Source organism: Bos grunniens, chromosome 3 (genome assembly GCF_055505025.1).
Source record: "Bos grunniens cultivar Pamir isolate PY7600 chromosome 3, Bosgru_T2T1.0, whole genome shotgun sequence".
NCBI classification, from domain to species: domain Eukaryota; kingdom Metazoa; phylum Chordata; class Mammalia; order Artiodactyla; family Bovidae; genus Bos; species Bos grunniens.
Window position 1 is genome coordinate 50,831,573 of NC_141167.1, and position 22,727 is coordinate 50,854,299.

The 22,727-nt window shown below is 34.7% G+C and overlaps 1 protein-coding gene across 1 annotated transcript in view; it reads right to left on the minus strand.

Moving 5' to 3' along the window:
- Positions 1-22,727, minus strand: part of LRRIQ3 (leucine rich repeats and IQ motif containing 3) — a 56,815-nt gene that overhangs the window by 16,927 nt on the left and 17,161 nt on the right. Inside the window, exons 2-3 of the mRNA XM_086390589.1 lie at positions 20,509-20,757; positions 16,406-16,729 (exon numbers count right to left, since the gene is read on the minus strand). Of these exons, the coding sequence (XP_086246715.1) occupies positions 16,406-16,729; positions 20,509-20,757 (573 nt within the window). The remainder of the gene's footprint in view (positions 1-16,405; positions 16,730-20,508; positions 20,758-22,727) is intronic.

The window sequence follows — 22,727 nt, forward strand, 5'->3', positions numbered from 1 at the left end:
TAAATCACTAAGAACAGACACTTATACACTGTCATATTGGTCTCCAAGCTTGCTGTGGCAATGTCAATCTGTTCTTATAACTTAATTCTTACTTGCCTGTAGTAACATACTAATTTTTCTACCTTTTGGATTTTTATTTTTCAGTCTGTTTTCCTGTTTGCTCTTTTTCTATAACTATTTAAATATAGTATAATTTTAGGTTTGCTTCTTTTTTCACTTCTCTTTGCTAAGTTTCTTTGAATGAGCACCTTCCTTGCTATATCTTACTATTTCACATATGCTGATTATCCTATACATCTCCTAGCAAGAATTATCTCTGAGATAATTCTTGGAATTATCTAATTCCAATGGAACTTCTAGTTCCATTTGTCTCCTTACATGTCAAAAACTGAAATAATTCTTCCCCCTATTTGAAAACACCCACAATCTATACTTCACACCACATTACAGATAGTCATTAAAATTATTTTCCACCTTGTCAACCAAATAAACTCACATTCTTCTTTCTCTCTTCTCATTTCCATCTACTAAATCACTTAATTTTATCAAAAACATCTCTCTTCAATCTTTTCCCTATAATCTATACATACTACCAATTTATTAAATCAGCTCTTATATACTAGGGTCTGAACTATAGATTTTCCTCTAATTTCCCTACATTCAATTTCCCTCCACTCCCAAATTACAGAATATAGGACTTTTTTTTCTAAAATAAAAATCAGGTCATCTAAAATCCTTAAATATTTCCCCCAAGTCTTACAATATACTGTGCTATATTTGTAGTGTTACACGTAACTCCCTTTGCTCTATTAATCCTATTTTTGATTCCAGCATCCTTTGTCATGCCCAAGCATGTCTTCTAAACCCCAAGAACACTAAATCACTTGTCGTCACTTAACTGTACTTAGCATCACCTCTGTGCCTTTGCCATGCTTTTTACTCTACCTCAACATTCCACAATTGCCAACACCTCTACCTACTTGACTTATTTAAAAAAAAAAAAAAAAAAACTCATCTGAAGTATAAATATTTTTGATTTTGCTTTTTTCCCATGACAATAGGTATGAAATTCAAAAATTTAAAGAAAATATATGTAGATCTTTCACAGATTTTGTCCCATATTCAGAACTATATTTTTTCTCATTATTTCTTGGATTACTGCTGCTGTTATTCAGTTGCTAAATCATGTACAACTCTGCAACTCGGGACTGCAGCAGCATGTTAGGCTCCCCAGTACTCCATTATCTCCTGGAGTTTGTTAAGATTCATGTTTATTGAGCCTGTGATGATATCTAACAGTTTTATCTTCTGCCACCCCCTTCTTTTTTTCCTTCAATCTTTCCCAGCATCAGGGCCTTTTCTAATGAATCAGCTCTTCACATTAGGTGGCCAAAAGTTTGGAACTTCAGCTCCAGCACCAATCCTTCCAATGAATAGTCAAGGTGGATTTTCTTTAGGATTGACTGATTTGATCTCCTTGAAGTTCAAGGGACTCTCAAGAGTCTTCTCCAGCACCACACATCAATATTCTTTGCCACTCAGCCTAAATTTAATGTCCAAATCTCACATCCATACACGACTAAGGGATTTGATTCTATGGATCTTTGTCAGCAAAGGGATGACTCTGCTTTTTTAATAACACTGTCTAGGTTCGTTATGTCTCTCCTTCCAAGGAGCAAGCATGTTTTAAATTCATGGCTACAGTCACCATTTGCAGTGATTTTGGAGCCCAAGAAAATAAAATCTTTCACTGCTTCCACTTTTTCCCCATCTATTTGCCATGAAGTGATGGGACCGGATGCCATAATCTTAGTTTATTGAACGTTGAGTTTCAAGCCAGTTTTTTCACTCTTCTCTTTCACATTCATCACCAGGTCCTTTAGTTCCTCTTCACTTTATGCCATTAGAGTGGTTATCATCTGTATATCTAAAGTTGTTAGTATTTCTCCCACTGATCTTGATTCCAGTTTGTGATTTATCCAGCTTGGCAATTCATATGATGCATTCTGCATACAAGTTAAATAAGCAAAGTGACAATATACAGCCTTGTGGCACTCCTCTCCCAATTTTGAACCAGTCAGTTGTTCATGTCCAGTTCTAACTGCTGCTTGTTGACTGGTTTCTCATGAGATAGGTAAGGTGGTCTGGTATTCATTCCCATCTCTTTGATTAGTGCTTCTCCTTAATTTTCTTTATTTTTCTCTACTCTAATTCCTATTCATGTATAGTAGGTATTCTAGAGCTCACCTCGATGTTTTACATTTTTTTCTCATCATTTTCAGTTATTTTTTCTCAATTTGGTGAAGCCATGCTGTCAAAGGTTAGCTTTCTCATACTGAGGTTTTTTAATAGCTTGTCAACTACTTCAGTTATGTGGCTGAGCCTAAGCTCCTTTCTGAAACTCCTGTCTGGCCTATCACAGACAAGTCCTTCCACAAACTATAATAGTTTGCTATTATAACCCTGCTTGTATGAGGGCCTCTCCATGAAATGTATCCTCTGATTTCTAGCAAGATATCCCAACTGTTATTTAGTCTACTATCAACTGTGACAAATAGGGGGATTTGCAGAATTTCCTCTAATTCCTGTCATTTTGTTTTACATGTCAGGAAGAATAACTCAAAGTCAGGCTGACCCATTCATTCCCTACCTTTAATTCAATCATATCTTCATTATATCAAAAATTCTTCATTATGTATAAAAGTACATCTATGATACAATCTATTATTTAATTCTTATCCTTTACTGGCTTCTAGTAAAGATATGATTTCCTCCAATCTTCATGGAGTTTTTTGTTCATTGCATTTGAGCTCATGGTATGTGTGTATGTACATGTGTGTTTAGAGTAACAAAGTATGCCACCTCAAATGTGCTCCATATACTGATTATTGAGTCATAGGCATTTGAAAAACAGCAAATGCAGGGAGAGGCACTCTCTGAACTTTATCTATCTAAAAACAGATTCCCCCAAAGGCATTCAATTGTCATATTTTATCAACCAGGAAAGGAGTCTCATCACAAGAAAGGAGATTAAGTGATTAGAAGGGGAGAAAATTAGAAGACATCACAACCAAATGAATTTTGTCACAAATTCCCATCTATTCTCCTAGAGACTCATTCGTCTTTCTTAAAAATAATTTACTGTCTCATAAGAGGCCTATACCCTCTATTTAGATGGTATTAAGAATGAATTCCCATCTCAAGGTGATACTCAGTTCTCCCTGAGCATCTTCTCAGTACTCATGAGATATAAATGTTAATAAGCTTCTGTTTGTTTTTCTCTTGTTAACCTTATATTACAGGGTCTCAGCCAGGAGCTCAGAAGGGTAGAGGGAAAATTGTTTTTCCTCCTCTCGTTTGAAAGTGAGGAAGAATAATACAGGAAATAATTTAGATGGCTAGGTTTAAGTGGTCCTGGTCAGACTCTGCAGTTATCACCAGCAGAGAACCATCAAGCTCACATTGCAGTTTACAGCAGAGTCTTGCTTCCCTCCAAGGTATGGATAATCCCTCTCTTTTAAGCAATAAAGAGAATCATCAGCTGTGGGCGGGATAGGAGTCTCTGCCAAAAGACAAGGAACCCCTAGACAATAGTCAAGATTTATGATGTCCTAAAACAATTACACTGTAAAATGCCAATAAAGATATCACCTACTGTATACTAGAGAGAATTTTACTCAATGCTCTGTGGTGACCTAAATGGGAAGAAAATCCAAGGAAGAGGGTACATATGTATATGTGTAGTTGATTCACTTTGAGGTACAGCAGAAACTACCACAACATTATAAAGCAACTGCACTCCAAATTAAAAAAAAAAAAAAAAAGACATCACTGCAAACTTGTACAAATGCCATAAACCATTTGATAGCTGAGGACAAATGGATGTATCTTCTAAGGGAAACTAATGCATATTTCCTCTACTACATGAGTAATGACTCTAAAGAAAAACTGCCTAGGTTTAAATTCCATTTCTACCACTTGCTAACTATGCAATCTAGGGTAAGTAACCCATCTGTCCCCTATTAATCATCTGTAAAATAGATAAAATGTCATTGGGGTTTTGTGAGAAAATATTTGTAAAGCACATAGAACAGTGCTAAAATATTTCAAGCATCCAAATAAGGTCATCTGTCAACAGCTTAAGGACTTCTGTATACCTTATCCTATTTGATACTTAACAAATTAGTACAAGAATTTACTAAGCTATTTAAACATAACAAAATTAAGAAATTAACTGTAAACTAATATTTTCAACCCAATAAAATGAATTAAAGAATTATAGTAAAAGCTTGCCAAAGGATGATACACATTTACAGAAAGTATTATCAACAATCAAAAAACAGATGATAAAATAATGAAATATCTGTACTCCCCCACTTCCATTGTAATCTTGGAATGAAAAAAATGGCTACTGCAAATCCTTGCATAAAGCATAACAAGGCATTTCCAAGAAAGGTAAGAATTTTGTAAACATGATTCATATGGAAGATAGTACTCTGTGTTCTAACATGAAGCGTAGCTTAAAAAACAAATTTTCAAACTACATTCTTTTCAGATTGTATATAATTACACAAAAAGATTCCCAATTAATCTGATATTCTAAATACACCTGTACTTATTTTTTCTTCCTTTTCCCCATTTTTATTTCTTTCATATGTATCTATTCCCTATATTTTTTTAAAATTCTGTTTGTAATTTTTTCCATCAGAATTTACTGATTTGACACATTTGTCTCAGCATAACTGAAAAATGTAAATCATGCTACTCCCAGAAGTATTTATTTCACATAGAATAAACACATGCAGTATTCACCTTTTTATTCCATCTGTAATATATTCAATTTAACATTCACATGAAATGGTGAGTATCTATGAAACGCCCCACAAGGCTAGAAAGATTTTATATTATTTTAAATCAACATTTCTTAGGATCACTGGTAAACACTTTGGGAACAAACTTTAGACAATAGACCAATTAAAAATTTTCACCTGAATTGAGTAACATTAAAAAACAAACAAAAAATTTAGAACCATAATAATAAAACACTAAAATTTTTAGGACAGATGAAAGTACAAGAACAAAAAACTTAACACAAATTTCCACCACTTGAAGTACCTATTATCATTTTTCCCCCCATCCCCTCCCCCTCTCCCACAGAGTCCAAAAGACTGTTCTATACATTTATGTCTCTTTTGCTGTCTCACATATAGGGTTATCGTTACTACTTTTCTAAATTCCATATATATATATATATATATGTTAGTATATTGTACTGATGTTTTTCTTTCTGGCTTACTTCACTCTGTATAATAGGCTCCAGCTTCATCCAGCTCATCAGAACTGATTCAAATGTATTCTTTTTAATGGCTGAGTAATACTCCATTGTGTATACGTACCACAGCTTTCTTATCCATTCATTTGCTGATGGATATCTGGGTTGCTTCCATGTCCTGGCTATGATAAACAGTGCTGCGATGAACATTGGGGTACACGTCTCTTTCAATTCTTGTTTCCTCGGTGTGTATGCCCAGCAGTGGGACTGTGGTGTGTATGCCCAGCAGTGGGATTGCTGGGTCGTATGGCAGTTCTATTTTCAGTTTTTTAAGGAATCTCCACACTGTTCTCCATAGTGGCTGTACTAGTTTGCATTCCCACCAACAGTGTAAGAGGGTTCCCTTTTTTCCACACTCTCTCCAGCATTCATTGTTTGTAGACTTTTGGATAGCAGCCATTGTGCCTGGCATGAAAAGGTACCTCATTGTGGTTTTGATTTGCATTTCTCTGATAATGAGCGTTGTTGAGCATTTTCTCATGTGCTTGTTAGCCATCTGTATGTCTTCTTTGGAGAAATGTCTGTTTAGTTCTTTGGCCTATTTTTTGATTGGGTCGTTTATTTTTCTGGAAGGAGTTGCTTGTATATTTTTGAAACTAATTCTTTGTCAGTTGTTTCATTTGCTATTATTTTCTCCCATTCTGAAGGCTGTCTTTTCTCCTTGCTTAGAGTTTCCTTCGTTGTGCAAAAGCTTTTAAGTTTATTTAGGTCCTATTTGTTTATTTTTTCTTTTATTTCCATTACTCTGGGAGCTGGGTCATAGAGGATTCTGCTTCGATTTATGTCAGAGAGTGTTTTGCCTATGTTTTCCTCTAGGAGTTTTATAGTTTCTGGTCTTATGTTTAGATGTTTAATCTATTTTGAATTTATTTTTTGTACAGTGTTAGAAATGGTTCTAGCTTCATTCTTTTACAAGTAGTTGACCAGTTTTCCCAGCACCACTTCTTAAAGAGATTGTCTTTTCTCCATTGTATATTCTTGCCTCCTTTGTCAAAGATAAGGTGTCCATAGGTGCGTGGATTTATCTCTGGGCTTTCTTTTTTGTCCCATTGATCTATATTTCTGTCTTTGTGCCAGTACCATACTGTCTTGATGACTGTGGCTTTGTAGTAGAGCCTGAAGTCAGGCAGGTTGATTCCTCCAGTCCCATTCTTCTTTCTCAAGATTTCTTTGGCTAATCAAGGTTTTTTGTATTTCCTTACAAATTGTGAAATTATTTGTTCTAGTTGTGTGAAAAATACCATTGGTAGCTTGATAGGGATTTCATTGAATCTATATATTGCTTTGGGTAGTATACTCATTTTCACTATATTGATTCTTCCAATCCAAGAACACGGTATATTTCTCCATCTATTAGTGTCCTCTTTGATTTCTTTCACCAGTGTTTTATAGTTTTCTATATCTAGGTCTTTTGTTTCTTAAGGTAGATATATTCCTAAGTATTTTATTTTTATTCTTTTTGTTGCAATGGTGAATGGAATTGTTACTAATTTCTCTATTTTCTCATTATTAGTGTATAGGAATGCAAGGGATTTCTGTGTGTTTGACTTTATATCCTGCAACTTTACTATATTCATTGATTAGCTCTAGTAATTTTCCGGTGGAGTCTTTAGGGTTTTCTATGTAGAGGATCATGTTATCTGCACACAGTGAGAGTTTTACTTCTTCTTTTCCAATTTGGATTCCTTTTATTTCTTTTTCTGCTCTGATTGCTGTGGCAAAAACTTCCAAAACTATGTTGAATAGTAGTGGTGAGACTGGGCACCTTTGTCGTGTTCCTGACTTTAGGGGAAATGCTTTCAATTTTTCACCATTTAGGATAATGTTTGCTGTGGGTTTGTCATATATAGCTTTTATTATGTTGAGGTATGTTCCTTCTATTCCTGCTTTCTGGAGAGTTTTTATCATAAATGGATGTTGAATATTGTCAAAGGCTTTCTCTGCATCTATTGAGATAATCATATGGCTTTTATTTTTCAATTTGATTTCTTTCACCAGTGTTTTATAGTTTTCTTTAGGTAGATACATTCCTAAGTATTTTATTCTTTTCGCTGCAATGGTGACTGGAATTGTTTCCTTATTTTCTCTGTTTTCTCATTGTTAGTATATAGGAATGTAAGGGATTTCTGTGTGTTAATTTTATATCTTGCAACTTTACTATATTCATTGATTAGCTCTAGTAATTTTCTGGTGGAGTCTTTTGGGTTTTCTAAGTAGAGGATCATGTCACCTGCAAACAGTAAGAGTTTTACTTCTTCTTTTCCAATATGGATTTTTAAATTTCTTTTTCTGCTCTGATTGCTGTGGCCAAAACTTCCAAAACTATGTTGAATAGTAGTGGTGAAAGTGGGCACCCTTGTCCTGTTCCTGACTTTAGGGGAAATGCTTTCAATTTTTCACCATTGAGGATAATGTCTGCTGTGGGTTTGTCATATATAGCTTTTGTTATGTTGAGGTATGTTCCTTCTATTCCTGCTTTCTGGAGGGTTTTTATCATAAATGGATGTTGGATTTTGTCAAAGGCTTTCTCTGAATCTATTGAGATAATCATTTTGTTTTTATCTTCCAATTTGTTAATGTGGTGTATTACATTGATTGATTTGCGGATTTTGAAGAATCCTTGCATCCCTGAGATAAAGCCCAATGGGTCATGATGTATGATCTTTTTAATATGGTGTTGGATTCTATTTGCTAGAATTTTGTTAAGGATTTTTGCATCTATGTTCATCAGTGATACTGGCCTCTAGTTTTCTTTTTTTGTGGCATATTTGTCAGGTTTTGGTATTAGGGTGATGGTGGCCTCATAGAATGAGTTTGGACATTTACCTTTCTCTGCAATTTTCTGGAAGAGTTTGAGTAGGATAGGTGTTAGCACCTCTAAATTTTTGGTAGAATTCAGCTATGAAGCCGTCTTGTCCTGGGCTTTTGTTTGCTGGAAGATTTCTGATTACAGTTTCAATTTCTATGCTTGTGATGGGTCTGTTAAGATTTACTATTCCTTCCTGGTCCAGTTTTGGAAAGTTGTACTTTTCTAAGAATTTGTCCATTTCTTCCAAGTTGTCCATTTTATTGGCATATAATTGCTGATAGTAATCTCTTATGATTCTTTTATTTCTGTGTTGTCTTTTGTGATCTCTCCATTTTCATTTCTAATTTTATTGATTTTTCTCCCTTTGTTTCTTGATGAGTCTGGCTAATGGTTTGTCAACTTTATTTATCTTCTCAAAGAACCAGCTTTTAGCTTTGTTGATTTTTGCTATGCTCTCTTTTGTTTCTTTTGCATTTAGCTTACTCCTTGGAAGGAACGTTATGATCAACTTACAAATCATATTAAAAAGCAGAGATATTGTCAAGAAAGGCCCATCTAATAAAGGCTATGGTCTTTGCAGTGGTCATGTATGGATGTGAGAGTTGGACTATAAAGAAAGCTGAGTGCTGAAGAATTGATGCTTTTGAACTGTGGTGTTGGAGAAGACTCTTGAGAGTCCCTTGGACTGCAAGGAGATTCAACCAGTCCCTCATAAGGGAGATCAGTCCTGAATATTCATTGGAAGGACTGATGCTGAAGCTGAAACTCCAATACTTTGGCCACTGATGAGAAGAGCTGACTCATTTGAAAAGACCCTGATGCTGGGAACGATTGAGGATAGGAGGACAAGGGGATGACAGAGGATGGGATGGTTGAATGGCATCACCGACTCAATGAACATGGGTTTGGGTGAACTCTGGCAGTTGGTGAAGGACAGGGGGGCCTGGCGTGCTGTGGTTCATGGGGTCACAAAGAGTTGGACATGGCTAAGTGAATGAACTGAACCGAACTGAATTTTTAAGATTTCTTTCCTTCTACTAACCCTGAGGTTCTTCATTTCTTCCTTTTCTAGTTGCTTTCATTGTAAAGCTATGTTATTTAGCTGACTTTTTTCTCATTTCTTGAGGTAAGCCTATAGTGCTATGAACCTTCCCCTTAGCACTGCTTTTACACTGTCCCACAGGTTTTGGGGTGTTGTGTTTTCATTTTCATTCGTTTCTATGCATACTTTTATTTCTTTTTTGATTTTTCTGTGATTTGTTGGTTATTCAGCAGCATGTTGTTCAGCCTCCATACGTTGGAATTTTTAACTGTTTTTCTTATATAATTGACATCTAATCTTACTGCACTGTGGTCAGAGAAGATGCTTGGAGTGATTTCACATTTTTTGAATTTACCAAGGCTAGATTTATACCCAGGATGTGATCTATCCTGGAGAAGTTTCCGTGCGCGCTTGAGGAAAAGGTGAAATTCATTGTTTTGGGGTGATATGTCCTATAGATATCAGTTAGGTCTAACTGGTCTATTGTGTCATTTAAAGTTTGTTTCCTTGTTAATTTTCTGTTTAGTTGATCTATCCATAAGGGTGAGTGGGGTATTAACGTCTCCCACTATTATTGTGTTATTGTCAATTTCCCGTTTCAAACTTGTTAGCATTTGCCTTACATATTGTGGTGCTCCTATGTTGGGTGCATATATATTTATAATTGTTATATCTTCTTCTTGGATTGATCCTTTGATCATTATGTAGTGTCCTTCTTTGTCTCTTTTCACAGCCTTTATTTTAAAGTTTATTTTATCTGTATGAGTATTGCTACTCCTGCTTTCTTTTGCTATTTGCATGGAATAACTTTTTTCAGCCCTCACTTTCAGTCTGTATATGTCCCTTGTTTTGAGGTGGGTCTCTTGCAGACAACATATATAAGGGTCTTGTTTTTGTATCCATTCAGGCAGTCTTTGTCTTTTGGTTGGGGCAGTCAACCCATTTACGTTTAAGGTAATTATTGATAAGTATGATCCCGTTGCCATTTACTTTGTTGTTTTGGGTTCGAGTTTATACACCCTTTTTGTGTTTCCTGTCTAGATAAGATCCTTTAGCACTTGTTGGAGAGCTGGTTTGGTGGTGCTGAATTCTATCCACTTTTGCTTGTCTGTAAAGCTTTTGATTTCTCCTTCATATTTGAATGAGATCCTTGCTGGGTACAGTAATCTGGGTTGTAGGTTTTTCTCTTTCATCACTTTAAATATGTCCTGCCATTCCCTTCTGACCTGAAGAGTTTCTATTGAAAGATCAGCTGTTATCCTTATTGGAATCCCCTTGTGTGTTATCTGTTGTTTTTCCCTTGCTGCTTTTACTATTTGTTCTTTGTTAATTTGATTACTATGTGTCTTGGGGTGTTTTACCTTGGGTTTATCCTGTTTGGGACTCTCTGGGTTTCTTGGACTTGGGTGACTATTTCCTTCCCCATTTTAGGGAAGTTTTCAACTATTATCTCCTCAAGTATTTTCTCATGGTCTTTCTTTTTGTCTTCTTCTTCTGGGATTCCTACAATTCGAATGTTTGGACATTTCACATTGTCCCAGAGATCTCTGAGGTTGTCCTCATTTCTTTAATTTTTTCTTTTTTCCTCTCTGCTTCATTTATTTCTACCATTCTATCTTCTACCTCATTTATCCTATCATCTGCCTCCATTATTCTACTGTTGGTTCCCTCCAGAGTGTCTTTGATCTCATTTATTGCATTATTCATTATATACTGACTCTTTTTTATTTCTTCTAGGTCCTTGTTAAACATTTCTTGCATCTTCTCAATTCTTGTCTCCAGGCTATTTATCTGTAACTCCATTTTGTTTTTAAGATTTTGGATCATTTTCACTATCATTGTTCTGAATTCTTTTTCAGGTAGATTCCCTATCTCTTCCTCTTTTGTTTGATTTGGTGAGCATTTATCCTGTTTCTTTACCTGCTGAGTATTTCTCTGCCTCTTCATCTTGTTTATATTGCTGTGTTTTGGGTGGCCTTCCCATATTCTGGCAGTTTGTGGTTCCTCTTTAATGTGGAGGTTCCTCGCTGTGGGTGGTGTTGGACGGGTGGCTTGTCAAGGTTTCCTGGTTAGGGAAGCTTGTGTTGGTCCTCTGGTGGGTGGAGCTGGATGTCTTCTGTCTTGAGTGTAATTAAGTGTCCAGTAGTGAGTTTTGAGATGTCAATGGGTTTGGTGTAACTTTGGGCAGCCAGTATATTGAAGCTCAGGGCTGTGTTCCTGTGTTGCTGGAGAATTTGCGTGGTATATCTTGTTCTGGAACTTGTTGGCTCTTGGGTCAGTGTAGGTATGGAGGCTTTTGGATGAGCTCTTATCGATTAATGTTCCTTGGAGTCAGGAGTTCTCTGGTGTTCTCAGGTTTTGAACTTAAGCCTCCTGCCTCTGGATTTCAGGCTTATTCTTACAGTAGCCTCAAGACTTCTCCATCTCCTTTTGAAGACAATGGGCTGCCTTTCTGGGTGCCTGATGTCCTCTGCCAGCATTCAGAAGTTGTTTTGTGGAATTTGCTCAGCGTTCAAATGTTCTTTTGATAAATTTGTGGGGGAGAAAGTGGTCTCCCCGTCCTAGTCCTCTGCCATCTTAGGACCACCTCTATTGTCATTTTTAAAATTTCACTTCCAAATACTTTCCATGACCCTGAGCTTATCTTTTCATTCACTTAATAGGGTCTTTTACAGAGTATTTTTAAAAACTGATAAAGTTCACTTTACCATTTTTTCTTTTAAAGATTGTGCTTTTAGTATCAGGTCTGTCTTTGCCTCAGCCTAGATCCTAAAGATTTCCTTCAATTTTATTTCTTCTAAAAGTTTTTTTAGTTTTCAGTTTTACATTTAACTCCAAGATCCAATTTGAGGGGTTTTTTTGTTGTTGTTTTTGTTTTTAGTGTAAAACTTAAGGAAGTTCATTTCTTGTGTGTGTGTGTCTATGTGTATGTATGTCCAACTGTTCCAAGTAACATTTATTGAAAAAGCTATATTTTCTCCATCAAGTTCTGTTCATATTTTGTTAGATTTACATCTAAGTATTTCATTTTTGAGTGATTATAAATGACAATATGTATTTAATTTTGGTGACCATGTACTCACTGTTAGTACACAGAAATAGGATTGACTTTTGTTTACCTAGCACCCTGCAGCCCTGCTAAGCTCACTTTTTAGTTTTAAGATTTTTTTTTTTTTGTAGATTCTGTGGCATTTTCCACATAGGTGATCATTTCATCTGCAAATAGTTTATTTCTTCTTTTCTCATCGGTATGTTTTATTTCCTTTTCTCACTTTATTGCACCACCTAGACTTACCAGCAGCATGTTGACAAGAGGAATAAGAACAGCCATCTGTTTTGTTCCCAGTCTTAGGAAGAAAACATTCTTGAGTCTTTTGATATGGGAGATTACATTAATTCATTTTCAAATATTGAACCAGCTGTGCATCCCTGAAACAAGTTCTACTTGCTCATGGTATATAATTCTTCTTACATATGCTAAATTATACTTGCTAAGGTTTTGTTAAAGATTTCTGTGTTTATATTCACTAGGGATATTTTTATCCCAGGGATAAAGCCCACCTCATCATGATGTATGATCTTTTCAATATATTAGTGAACTCACTCTGCTAACATTTTGTTGAGGGTTTTGCATCCATATTCATTGTGGATATTGATCTGTATTTTTCTTCCAGTATCCTCATATAGTCTCAGTTAAGTGTTCCTTTAGATTCTACTTCTTTTTGAAAAGTATGAGAAAAATTGGTATTAGTTTTCCTTAAATGTTTGGTAGAACTTACCAGTGAAGCCATCTGGTTTTAAACTTTTCTATGTTAGGAGACTTTTGATTACTGATTCAATCTCCTTGCTAATTAGTGCCTTAATTTTTTTTTTTTATTATTTCTTCATGATTTAGTCTTAGTAAGTTGTATGTTTCTGGAATGTATCCATTTCTAGGTTGTCTGTTGGCATACAATTGCTTATAGCAGTCTCTCATAATCTTCTGTATTTGTGTGGTATCAACTGTGATATCTCCTCTTTCTTCCTAATCTTACTTCCTTGGATCCTCTCCCTCAAGTATAACAAAGAGTTTGTCTATTTTGTTTATCTTATCAAAAAAATAGATCTCTTTGTTTCATTTATCTTTTCTGTAGTCTTTTTAATCTCCATTCCATTTATTTCTGGTCTTTATTTCCTTCTTCCTACAAAATTTGGTTTAATTTGTTCTTTTCTTCTAGTTCCTTGGGGTATAAAGTTATATTGTTCATTTGAGTTCTTTTTTTAATGTAGGCATCTATCACTATAAACTGCCCTCTAAACAGCTTTTACTATATCCTATTAGTTAAGTTGTCATTCTATTTTCGTTTAAGACTTTTTTTTTTTATTTTTCAATACATTGGTTGTTGTAAGTTTTTTAATCTCTACATAATTGTGAGTTTTCCTGTTTTCCCTTGTAATTGATTTATTGTTCTGTCACTCAGCTATGTCTGACTTTTCAACTCCATGGACTACAGCACACCAGGCTTCCCTGTCCTCCATATCTCCCAGAGTTTGCTCAAAGTCATGTCCATTGAGTCAGCGATGCCATCCAACCTCTCATCCTTTGTCATCCCCTTCTCCTCCTGTCCTCAATCTTTCCCAGCATCAAGGTCTTTTCCAAAGAGCTGGCTCTTTGCATCAGCTGGCCAAAGTATTGGAACTTCAACATCAGTCCTTCCAATGAGTATTCAGGGTTGATTTCCTTTAGTATTGACTGGTTTGATCTCCTTGTGATCCAAGGGACTCTCAAGAGTCTTCTTCAGCACCACAGTTTGAAAGCATCTATTCTTTGGCAACCTCTCAGACAACATTAAATGCACCAACATTTGCATTATAGGGGTCCCAGAAGGAGAAGAGAGAAAGGACCTGAGAAAATATTTGAAGAAGTATACCTGAAAACTTCCCTAAAAAATGGGAAAGGAAATAGTCAACCAAGTCCAGGAAGTGCAGAGAGTCCCACACAGGATAAACCCAAGGAGGAACACACTAAGATATAGTAATAAAATTGATGAAAATTGAAGATAAAGACAAAATGTCAAAAGAAACAGGGAAAAATGACAAGTAACATACAAGGGACTTCCATAATGTTTTCAGTTGATTTATCAACAGAAACTCTACAAATCAGAGGAGAAGGTCAGGATATTTAAAGTGATGAAAGGAAAGAACCTACAACTAAGAATACTCTACCCAGCAAGACTCTTCCTTGGATTTAATGGAGAAATCAAAAGCTTTCCAAACAGGCAAAAGTTAAGAGATTCAGCACCACCAAACAAGCTTTACAACAAAAGCTAAAAGAACTTCTCTAAACAAGAAACACAAGATAAGGAAAAGACTTACAAAAAATAAACCCAAAACAATTTAGAAAATGGTAATACGATCATATATATTGATAATCACCTTAAATGTAAGTGGATTAAATGCATCAACCCAAAGACATAGACTGGCTGGGCAGGTGAAAACATGTGTATGTATGCATTTCCACTTACCAATCACTCCAATAGACCCCCTAAATAGTATGCAATTATTTTATATTGTTAGGTTAATCATGTTTCCATTATGGCTTGCAAATGTAATTATCTTTTATTTTCTATCTGGCTATTAATAAAACTGATAAATATAATTTATTATTGTTATTATATAACTATTATTTGCTTAATACCATTGTATCATGATTGATAAACAGAAAATAATAGAATTCTATATCACTAAATCTACCATTTAATACAAATCCTGTAATCACTTTTTAAAATCCAGATGCATACCAGAATTATCGTGGAATTTTTTGAAAAATACAAATGCCCAGGTATTGATATTTTTCTCAAAAGTTCCAGATGTGTTTCTAATGAGCATCCATGTTTAAAAACAACTTTAGTATATGATGATCTTTTACTTAAAAAAAAAGGAAAAGAAAAGAAAATACTGTGGATTCCAGATACAGAATCCTTTGGCATTTAGGTTACTGAGTATAAGAATTAAGTTGTTAGATTAATTCTCATTTAGTATTTTAATACAGACAGGGGATGCTCGATCTAACTACTTTATTTTTAGAATTATAACTGACATGATTTAAAAGAATTTTTTTTTTTTTTTTTATAATTCAGTAAATCTCGGAATGTGATTTTAGAATCCTTGGGAGGCCCCAAGACCATTCAAGAACCCATGAGGGCCTTCTTTTTCTAATTACATATCTGTATGAGGCCATATTTTCTTTATTTACTTCAGTCAAAACAACGTATCACAATAGTTTGAATGCAGAAGTAGATATGAGAAAATATCTGTTTTATTAACACAGATATTGAAGAGATGTACAAAAATGTAAAATAATGTCATTCTTCTAATTATTTTTATTTAGGAAAGTATATTTTTTCATAAAATGTGTTTATGTTGATATAAAATGGGTTTGTTATTTCAAATGACTTAAAAGTGTATATATTTGAAAATTCTTTTAATTTTTAATACATTAATATCTATGTATATAATCTGTATAAACAAAAACTTTCTGGGATCCTCAATAACAGGCCCAGTAATTGGGCCCTATTATATTTTCTTAGTAATTATTTTTCATCCCATGTGGTCTATCAGCTCCCGGTAAGGAAATATTTTATTCTACATTCATCTTTGTGTATGTATTTCCTTATACTGTCTAGCGTGCTGTAGAAAGATGTTTAATAAATGTTTTTTGAATTAAAAATAAATAAATAAAATGTTTAGAGAAACAAATTTACAGAGACAGAAATAGACAAATGGTTACCTAAGACCAAGGTAATAGTGGGGGTTAATTGCAAATGGGAAGAAGGAGAATTTTGGGAGTGGTGGAAATCTCTAACACTGGATTGTGACAACAGTTATACAGTTATATATAAATGCAAATTTACCAAAATTATGGACTCATACATGTAAAATGGGTAAATTTTATAGCATGTAAGCTATACGTTCTTAAAGCTATTAAACATAATGGAGACCCCTCAAAATGTTAAATACTTGTTTCTCCACAATTTGATAATCCCATGATCAGTAATTTTTAACAGCAGGTACATAAGCTTTTATAAATTTTGTTAAGACATTAGTATGATAATATATTCACTAGTTTCTGATATTTCATGTACGTGATAAAAATACTGATTTATATAACTTAGGTAATAGAAATTAGAAGTTAAGGTTTTACTTCATTTATTTAAAATGAAACTCAAATGAAGCCAACTACCTTTTTCAAAGCAGAGCAGAAATTAAAGAGAAGTCGGTGGTTATATGTTTTGAATCTTTCAGGAAGATGCCAGTTTTGAATTATTTCTTCATCAGAAATCACATGATGATCCAATGCTTTGAGAGTCCATATACTGTTGACAAGAACATGTCTATATCCTTTTTTAAGGCTTACTGGACAATCAAACATAGTGAGGGCAATAAGGCTCGGACAGGCAGATAACATACATAAGTTCTTTAACTTTGCAAACCCATTGTCATGTAGATAGAGAAGTTTTAGGTTCTTCAATCCACTCCAAAATTTGGTATCTGGTAGACTCTTTATCTGAAGCAATAATAGTAATACCTTAAATACAAATACCAATTATCCCTGAATTATATGGAAAAAAGGAAAAACATTAAACATCTTCTATAATTCAATATTCAATTCAAATAGCAAATTTCTCATTAGTAAACAAAAATGGAATTTCTAATTATCCAAACGATGACTGGGGTAAACTAAAATACATTAGGTACCTGTAATTACTAGTGTAATTAAACAAACGAACATATAATCCATTCAATAAAAATTCCTTTGTAATAAGTAGACTTTTTAATCTTTTCTAAAATATTTTCCTTATACAAAAAACGTAAGGAGTCAAATGTAAGGAGTCAAATGTGCAATGTGGAGTATCAATGTGATACTCCACATTAACAAAAATGAAGGATAAAAATCATATAGTCATTTCAATAGATACAAGAAAGGTATTTGCCAAAATTCAACATCCATTTATAGTTAAAACTCTCAACAAAGAGTATAGAAGGAATGTACCTCCACATAATAAAGGCCATATATGACGAGCTTACAGCTAATATCATTCTCAATGGTAAAAAGATAAAATCTTTCCCTCTAATAGCAAGAATAAGACAAGGATGCCCAGTTTTACATTTTCATTCAACATGGCACTGGGAGCTAGAAGTCCTAGTTAAAGTAATTAGGCAAGAAGAAGAAACAAAGGCATCCAAATTGGAAAGGAAAAAGTAAAACTGTCACTTTTTGCAAATTAAACGACCTACATTCACATCTCAGAGATTTTGTGCATTTGGTTTCAGATTACTGCAATCTAGCAAATATTGCAATAAAGAAGGACTTTTTTTTTGGTTTCCCAGTGCACAATAAAATTGTTTACACTATATTACAGTCTACTAAGTGTGCAATAGCCATTATGTCTAGAAAAAAATCAAAGTATACATCTGATGCAAAATATACTTTATTGCTGCTGCTACTGCTAAGTCACTTTAGTCATGTCTGACTCTGTGCGACCCCATAGATGGCAGCCCACCAGGCTCCGCCGTCTCTGGGATTCTCCAGGCAAGAACACTGGAGTGGATTCCCATTTCCTTCTCCAATGCATGAAAGTGAAAACTGAAAGTGAAGTCGCTCAGTTGTGTCCGACTCTTCACAACCCCATGGACTGCAGGCCACCAGGCTCCTCTGTCCATGGGATTTTCCAGGCAAGAGTACTGGAGTGGGTTGCCATTGCCTTCTCCGATACTTTATTGCTAGAAATTGCAAATCATCATCTGATAATGTAGGATTGCCACAAATCTTCAATTTGTAAAAAATGTAGTATTTGTGAAGTGCAGTAAAGTGATACCCACTAAAATACAGTATGCCTGTATACAGAAAACCCTAAATACTCCAGAAAATAACCGTCAGAATAAACAAAATCAATTAACATTTCAGAATACAAAATCAATACACAAAGTTATGCTGTCTTTCTATGCCTGAGCTATTAAATATTGGAAAAGGAAATTAATAAAAGTCTCATTCATAATTACATCAAAATAGTAAAAATACTTAGAAATAAATTTAACCAATGAGGTGAAAGACATGCATATACACTGAAAATTATAAGACATATTGAAAAGTAATTGAAGAATACAAATAAACTGAAAGATATTCTGTCCTTGTGGGCTATAAGAATTAATGCTGTTATAACATTTATACTACCCAAAGCAACCTAGAGATTCAGCAGAAGCCATGCCAAAATTCCAGTGGCATTTTTAACATAAGTACAACAAATAATCCTAATATTTGTACGAAACTAAAAAACACTCAAATAGTCAAAAACCTTGAGAAAGAATGAAGCTGGCACTTTCACACTTCCTGAATTCAAAGCATAATATAAAAAAAAAATAAAAATAAAAAAATTAAAAAAAGCATAATATAAAGAAAGCTACAGTAAAAAAAAAAAAAAAAAGAAAAGAAACAGAATGGTACTGGCATTTAAAAAAAAAAAAAAGTCAATGGAACAGAAACACAGCCCATGAATAAACCCACATATTTATTTACAAAACTGATTTACAGTAAAGATCAATTTATTTATTAAAATGGAGTCAAGAGCATACACTAGGAAAAGAGCATTTTCTTCAATAAATTGTGTTGGAAAAATGGGACATGCACATGTGAAAGAATGAAATTTGACCACTATCTTATGCTATACACAAAAGTAAACTCAACATGGATTAAAGACTTGAAGGCACAATCTGAAACCATAAAATTCCTAGAAGAAAACACTGGTGGTAAGCACCTTGGTATGGGTCTTGGCTACAGTTTTTTCAATTTGACACCAAAAGTAAAGGCAAAAAACTCAAAACTGAACACAGTGAAATGATGTCAAACTAAAAAGCTTCTGCACATAAAGGAAACCATCAATAAAAAGAAAAGGAACCTATTGAATGGGGGAAAATATTTGCAAATCACATCTGAGATGAGGCTAACATCAAAAACCTATAAAGAACTCATACAACAATAAGAAAAAAAAATCCAACTAAAAAATAGGCAGAGGATCTAAGACAGTGTTTTTTCCAAATAAGACATACCGGTGGCCAGCAGGTACATCAAAAGATACTCAGCATCACCAATCATCAGGGAAATGCATATTGAAACCACGGGACCATTCTCATGCCTGTGAGAATAGCTATTATCAAAAAGACAAAAAATAAAATGTTGGCAAGGATGTGGAAAACAGGGAACCCTGTGCAGTGTTTGGAGGACTGTAAACTGGTGTAGTCACTAGGTAAACAGCAGGGGTTCCTCAAAAAATTCAAAGTAAAGCTTCCATATGACCCAGCAATTCTATTTCTGGAAATTTATTACAAGGAAGTGAAAATACTAGCTCAAATAGACACATACACTCCCATGTTCACTGTAGTATTATTTATAATAGCCAAGACATGAAAGCAACCAAAATGTCTGTCTACTGCTGTCTATGGAAGAATAAGTAAATAAAATGTGATATACACATCCAGTGTAATATAATTGACTCACAAAAAAAGAATGAAATCACGCCATTTGAAACAACATGGTGCACTTTCAGGGCATTACACTAAATGAAATAAGAGAGAAAAACAAGTACCATGTGATCCCACTCAGGTGAAATCTGAAAAAACAAATTCTTACAGAGAACGTATCAGTGATTCAGAGGCAGAGGTGGTGGGGGAAATGTGAAGGTGCTAAAAAAGATACAAATTTTCAGTTATAAGATAAATGAGACCCAGTGATATATTCAATAATATTCAGCAGGGTGAGTATAGTTAATAATACAGGATTATATATTTGGAAGTTGTTAAGAAAATAGATAATAATGATAAAAGTTCTCATCATGAGGGAAAAATTTTAATTCTTTAGAGCAGGATGCTAACTTGACTTATTGTGATCATTTTGCAATATACACAAATGCTGAATCATTATGTTGTATACTTCAAATTAATCTAATGCTATATATCTAGTATATATTATTAAAAAAATTAAGTCAAAATTAAGTCAAGAAGTAGTCTTAATCAAGACTATGGATTTAAGAAGCAAAATAAACCAAATCACACACTGTTGGGTTTACATATTTTAAATTACAAATGTTTGATTATATTTAAAATGTTTATTAAATGGTTAATGTTAAGTGTTTGCTTATATTTTTGTTTATATTTTTTTTTATTTAGTTCTGAATTGTTTATATTTCACACAAAAGACTACCTGGGAGAAATACTGTGTATCGATAACCTAAGAGCTTATTAGATATCAGCTTCATTTATATGCAAACAAGTGAAATGACTATTGCTTACCTGATTTCCATGGAGATCAAGTTTGATTAATTTCATACAACTCTGAAGTGGACGAATATCTGTAATAAAATTGTTTGAGAAGATGCATACTCTAAGAGAGATACAAGATTGAAGATTTTCCATAGATTTTAAATGAAGGCCACTGAACTTCACAAAAACAAAATCTTTTTGATCTTCTATTATATTTTCATTATAGTGACTCCATTCTCTGTGATTAGTTAGCTCTTCTATGATTGTTCCATGAAACATCTAAGAAAAATGAGAAATTTTGAAAGTTTTTCTCAAATAAATGTCTGAAAATAATATTTTCTAACAGTAAGAATAAAATGGGTAGAAAAGTTAAAATTATTAAAAATATAATTTCCAGAAAATCTTCCATCTCAAAGCATTTTTGTGAGTTTATCTTAAATTTTTATTGGAGTATAGCTGATTTACAATGTTGTATTGCTTTCAGGTATACAGAAAACTGCATCAGTTATACAAATACATATGACCACCCATTTTTTTAAGATTCTTTTCCCATATAAGCCATTGCAGAGTACTGAGTAGAGCTCCCTGTGCAGGTTCTTAGTTATCTATTTTATATGAAGTAGTGTGTTTATATCAATCTAAATCTCCCAATTTATCCCTAGCCCCTCCTTATTCATTTTCTACAACATAAATGAAACTTGAGGACTTTATATTAAGTGAAATAAGTCAACAGAGAAAGACAAATACTCTATTATCTTGCTTAATGTAGAATCTAAAACAGTTGAACTTTATTCAAATAGAAATTAAATTGGTGGTTGCCAGTGGTAGCCAGGAGAAGGCGATGGCACCCCACTCCAATACTCTTGCCTGGAAAATCCCATGGACGGAGGAGCCCGGTGGGCTGCAGTCCATGGGGTCGCTAGGAGTCAGACACGACTGAGCAACTTCACTTTCACTTTTCACTTTCATGCCTTGGAGAAGGAAATGGCAACCCACTCCAGTGTTCTTGCCTGGAGAATCCCAGGGACGGGGGAGCCTGGTGGGCTGCCGTCTATGGGATCACACAGAGTCGGACACGACTGAAGCAACTTAGCAGCAGCAGCAGTGGTAGCCAAAATGGGGTGCAAGAAATGGGAAGATGTTAGACAAAGGGAACAAAACTCCAGTTATAAAACGAACAAGTTCGGGGGATACAATGTAGAACACCACAAGGGCGTGTTAGGTTGCTTCAGTCGTGTCTGACTCTTTGTGACCCTGTAGACTGTTCCCCCACAGGCTCCTGTGTCCACAGGGATTCTCCAGGCAAGAATACTGGAGTGGGTTGCCAGGCCCTCCTCTAGGGGTATCTTCCTGACCTAGGGATCAAACTCCTGTCTCATATGCCTCCTGCAATGGCAAGCAGGTTCTTTACCACCAGCACCACCTGGGGAGCCTACAACACCATGACTATAGTTAAAAATACTATATTGTACACTTAACAGGCACTTAGAGAGTAGGTTGGAGAAGGCAATGGCACCCCACTCCAGTACTCTTGCCTGGAAAATGCCATGGACAGAGGAGCCTGGTAGGCTGTAGTTCATGGGGTCGCTAAGAGTCGGACACAACTTCACTTTCACTTTTCACTTTCCTGCATTGGAGAAGGAAATGGCAACCCACTCCAGTGTTCTTGCCTGGAGAATCCAAGGGACGGGGGAGCCTGGTGGGCTGCCATCTGTGGGATCCCACAGAGTCGGATACGACTGAAGTGACTTAGCAGCGGAGAGTAGGTGCTAAATGTCTTCACACACAATAAAAAAACAAACAAACAAAAAACCAGGTAATGAGGTGATAGATGTGTCAAGGAACCTTATCATGGTAATCATTTTGCAATGTATATGTGTATCAAATTATCACATTGTATATACTAAACTTGTACATTATATATCAATTATATCACAAAAAAACCTGGAAGTAAAGATTCCTAATGTGTTTCTCTGATTTAGATTAAGATCTGTTAATTCTTTTAAATCCTTCAGTTTGAATTCTCTACAACCAATATCCAATGTCTTTTTTAAAAAGTGCACATTTTTTCATATATTTCCACTGTGTAATAAAGCACCCCCAAACCTACTGTGTTTTAAAAAAATTAACATTTATTCTTTCTTCGGTCTGTAGGATGACTTAGTCAAATGGCAGTTCATTTCCAAGTGATGTTGACCTGAGAGTCAATCTTGCGGGACTCATCCAAATACCTTCAAGGTGGCTAATTT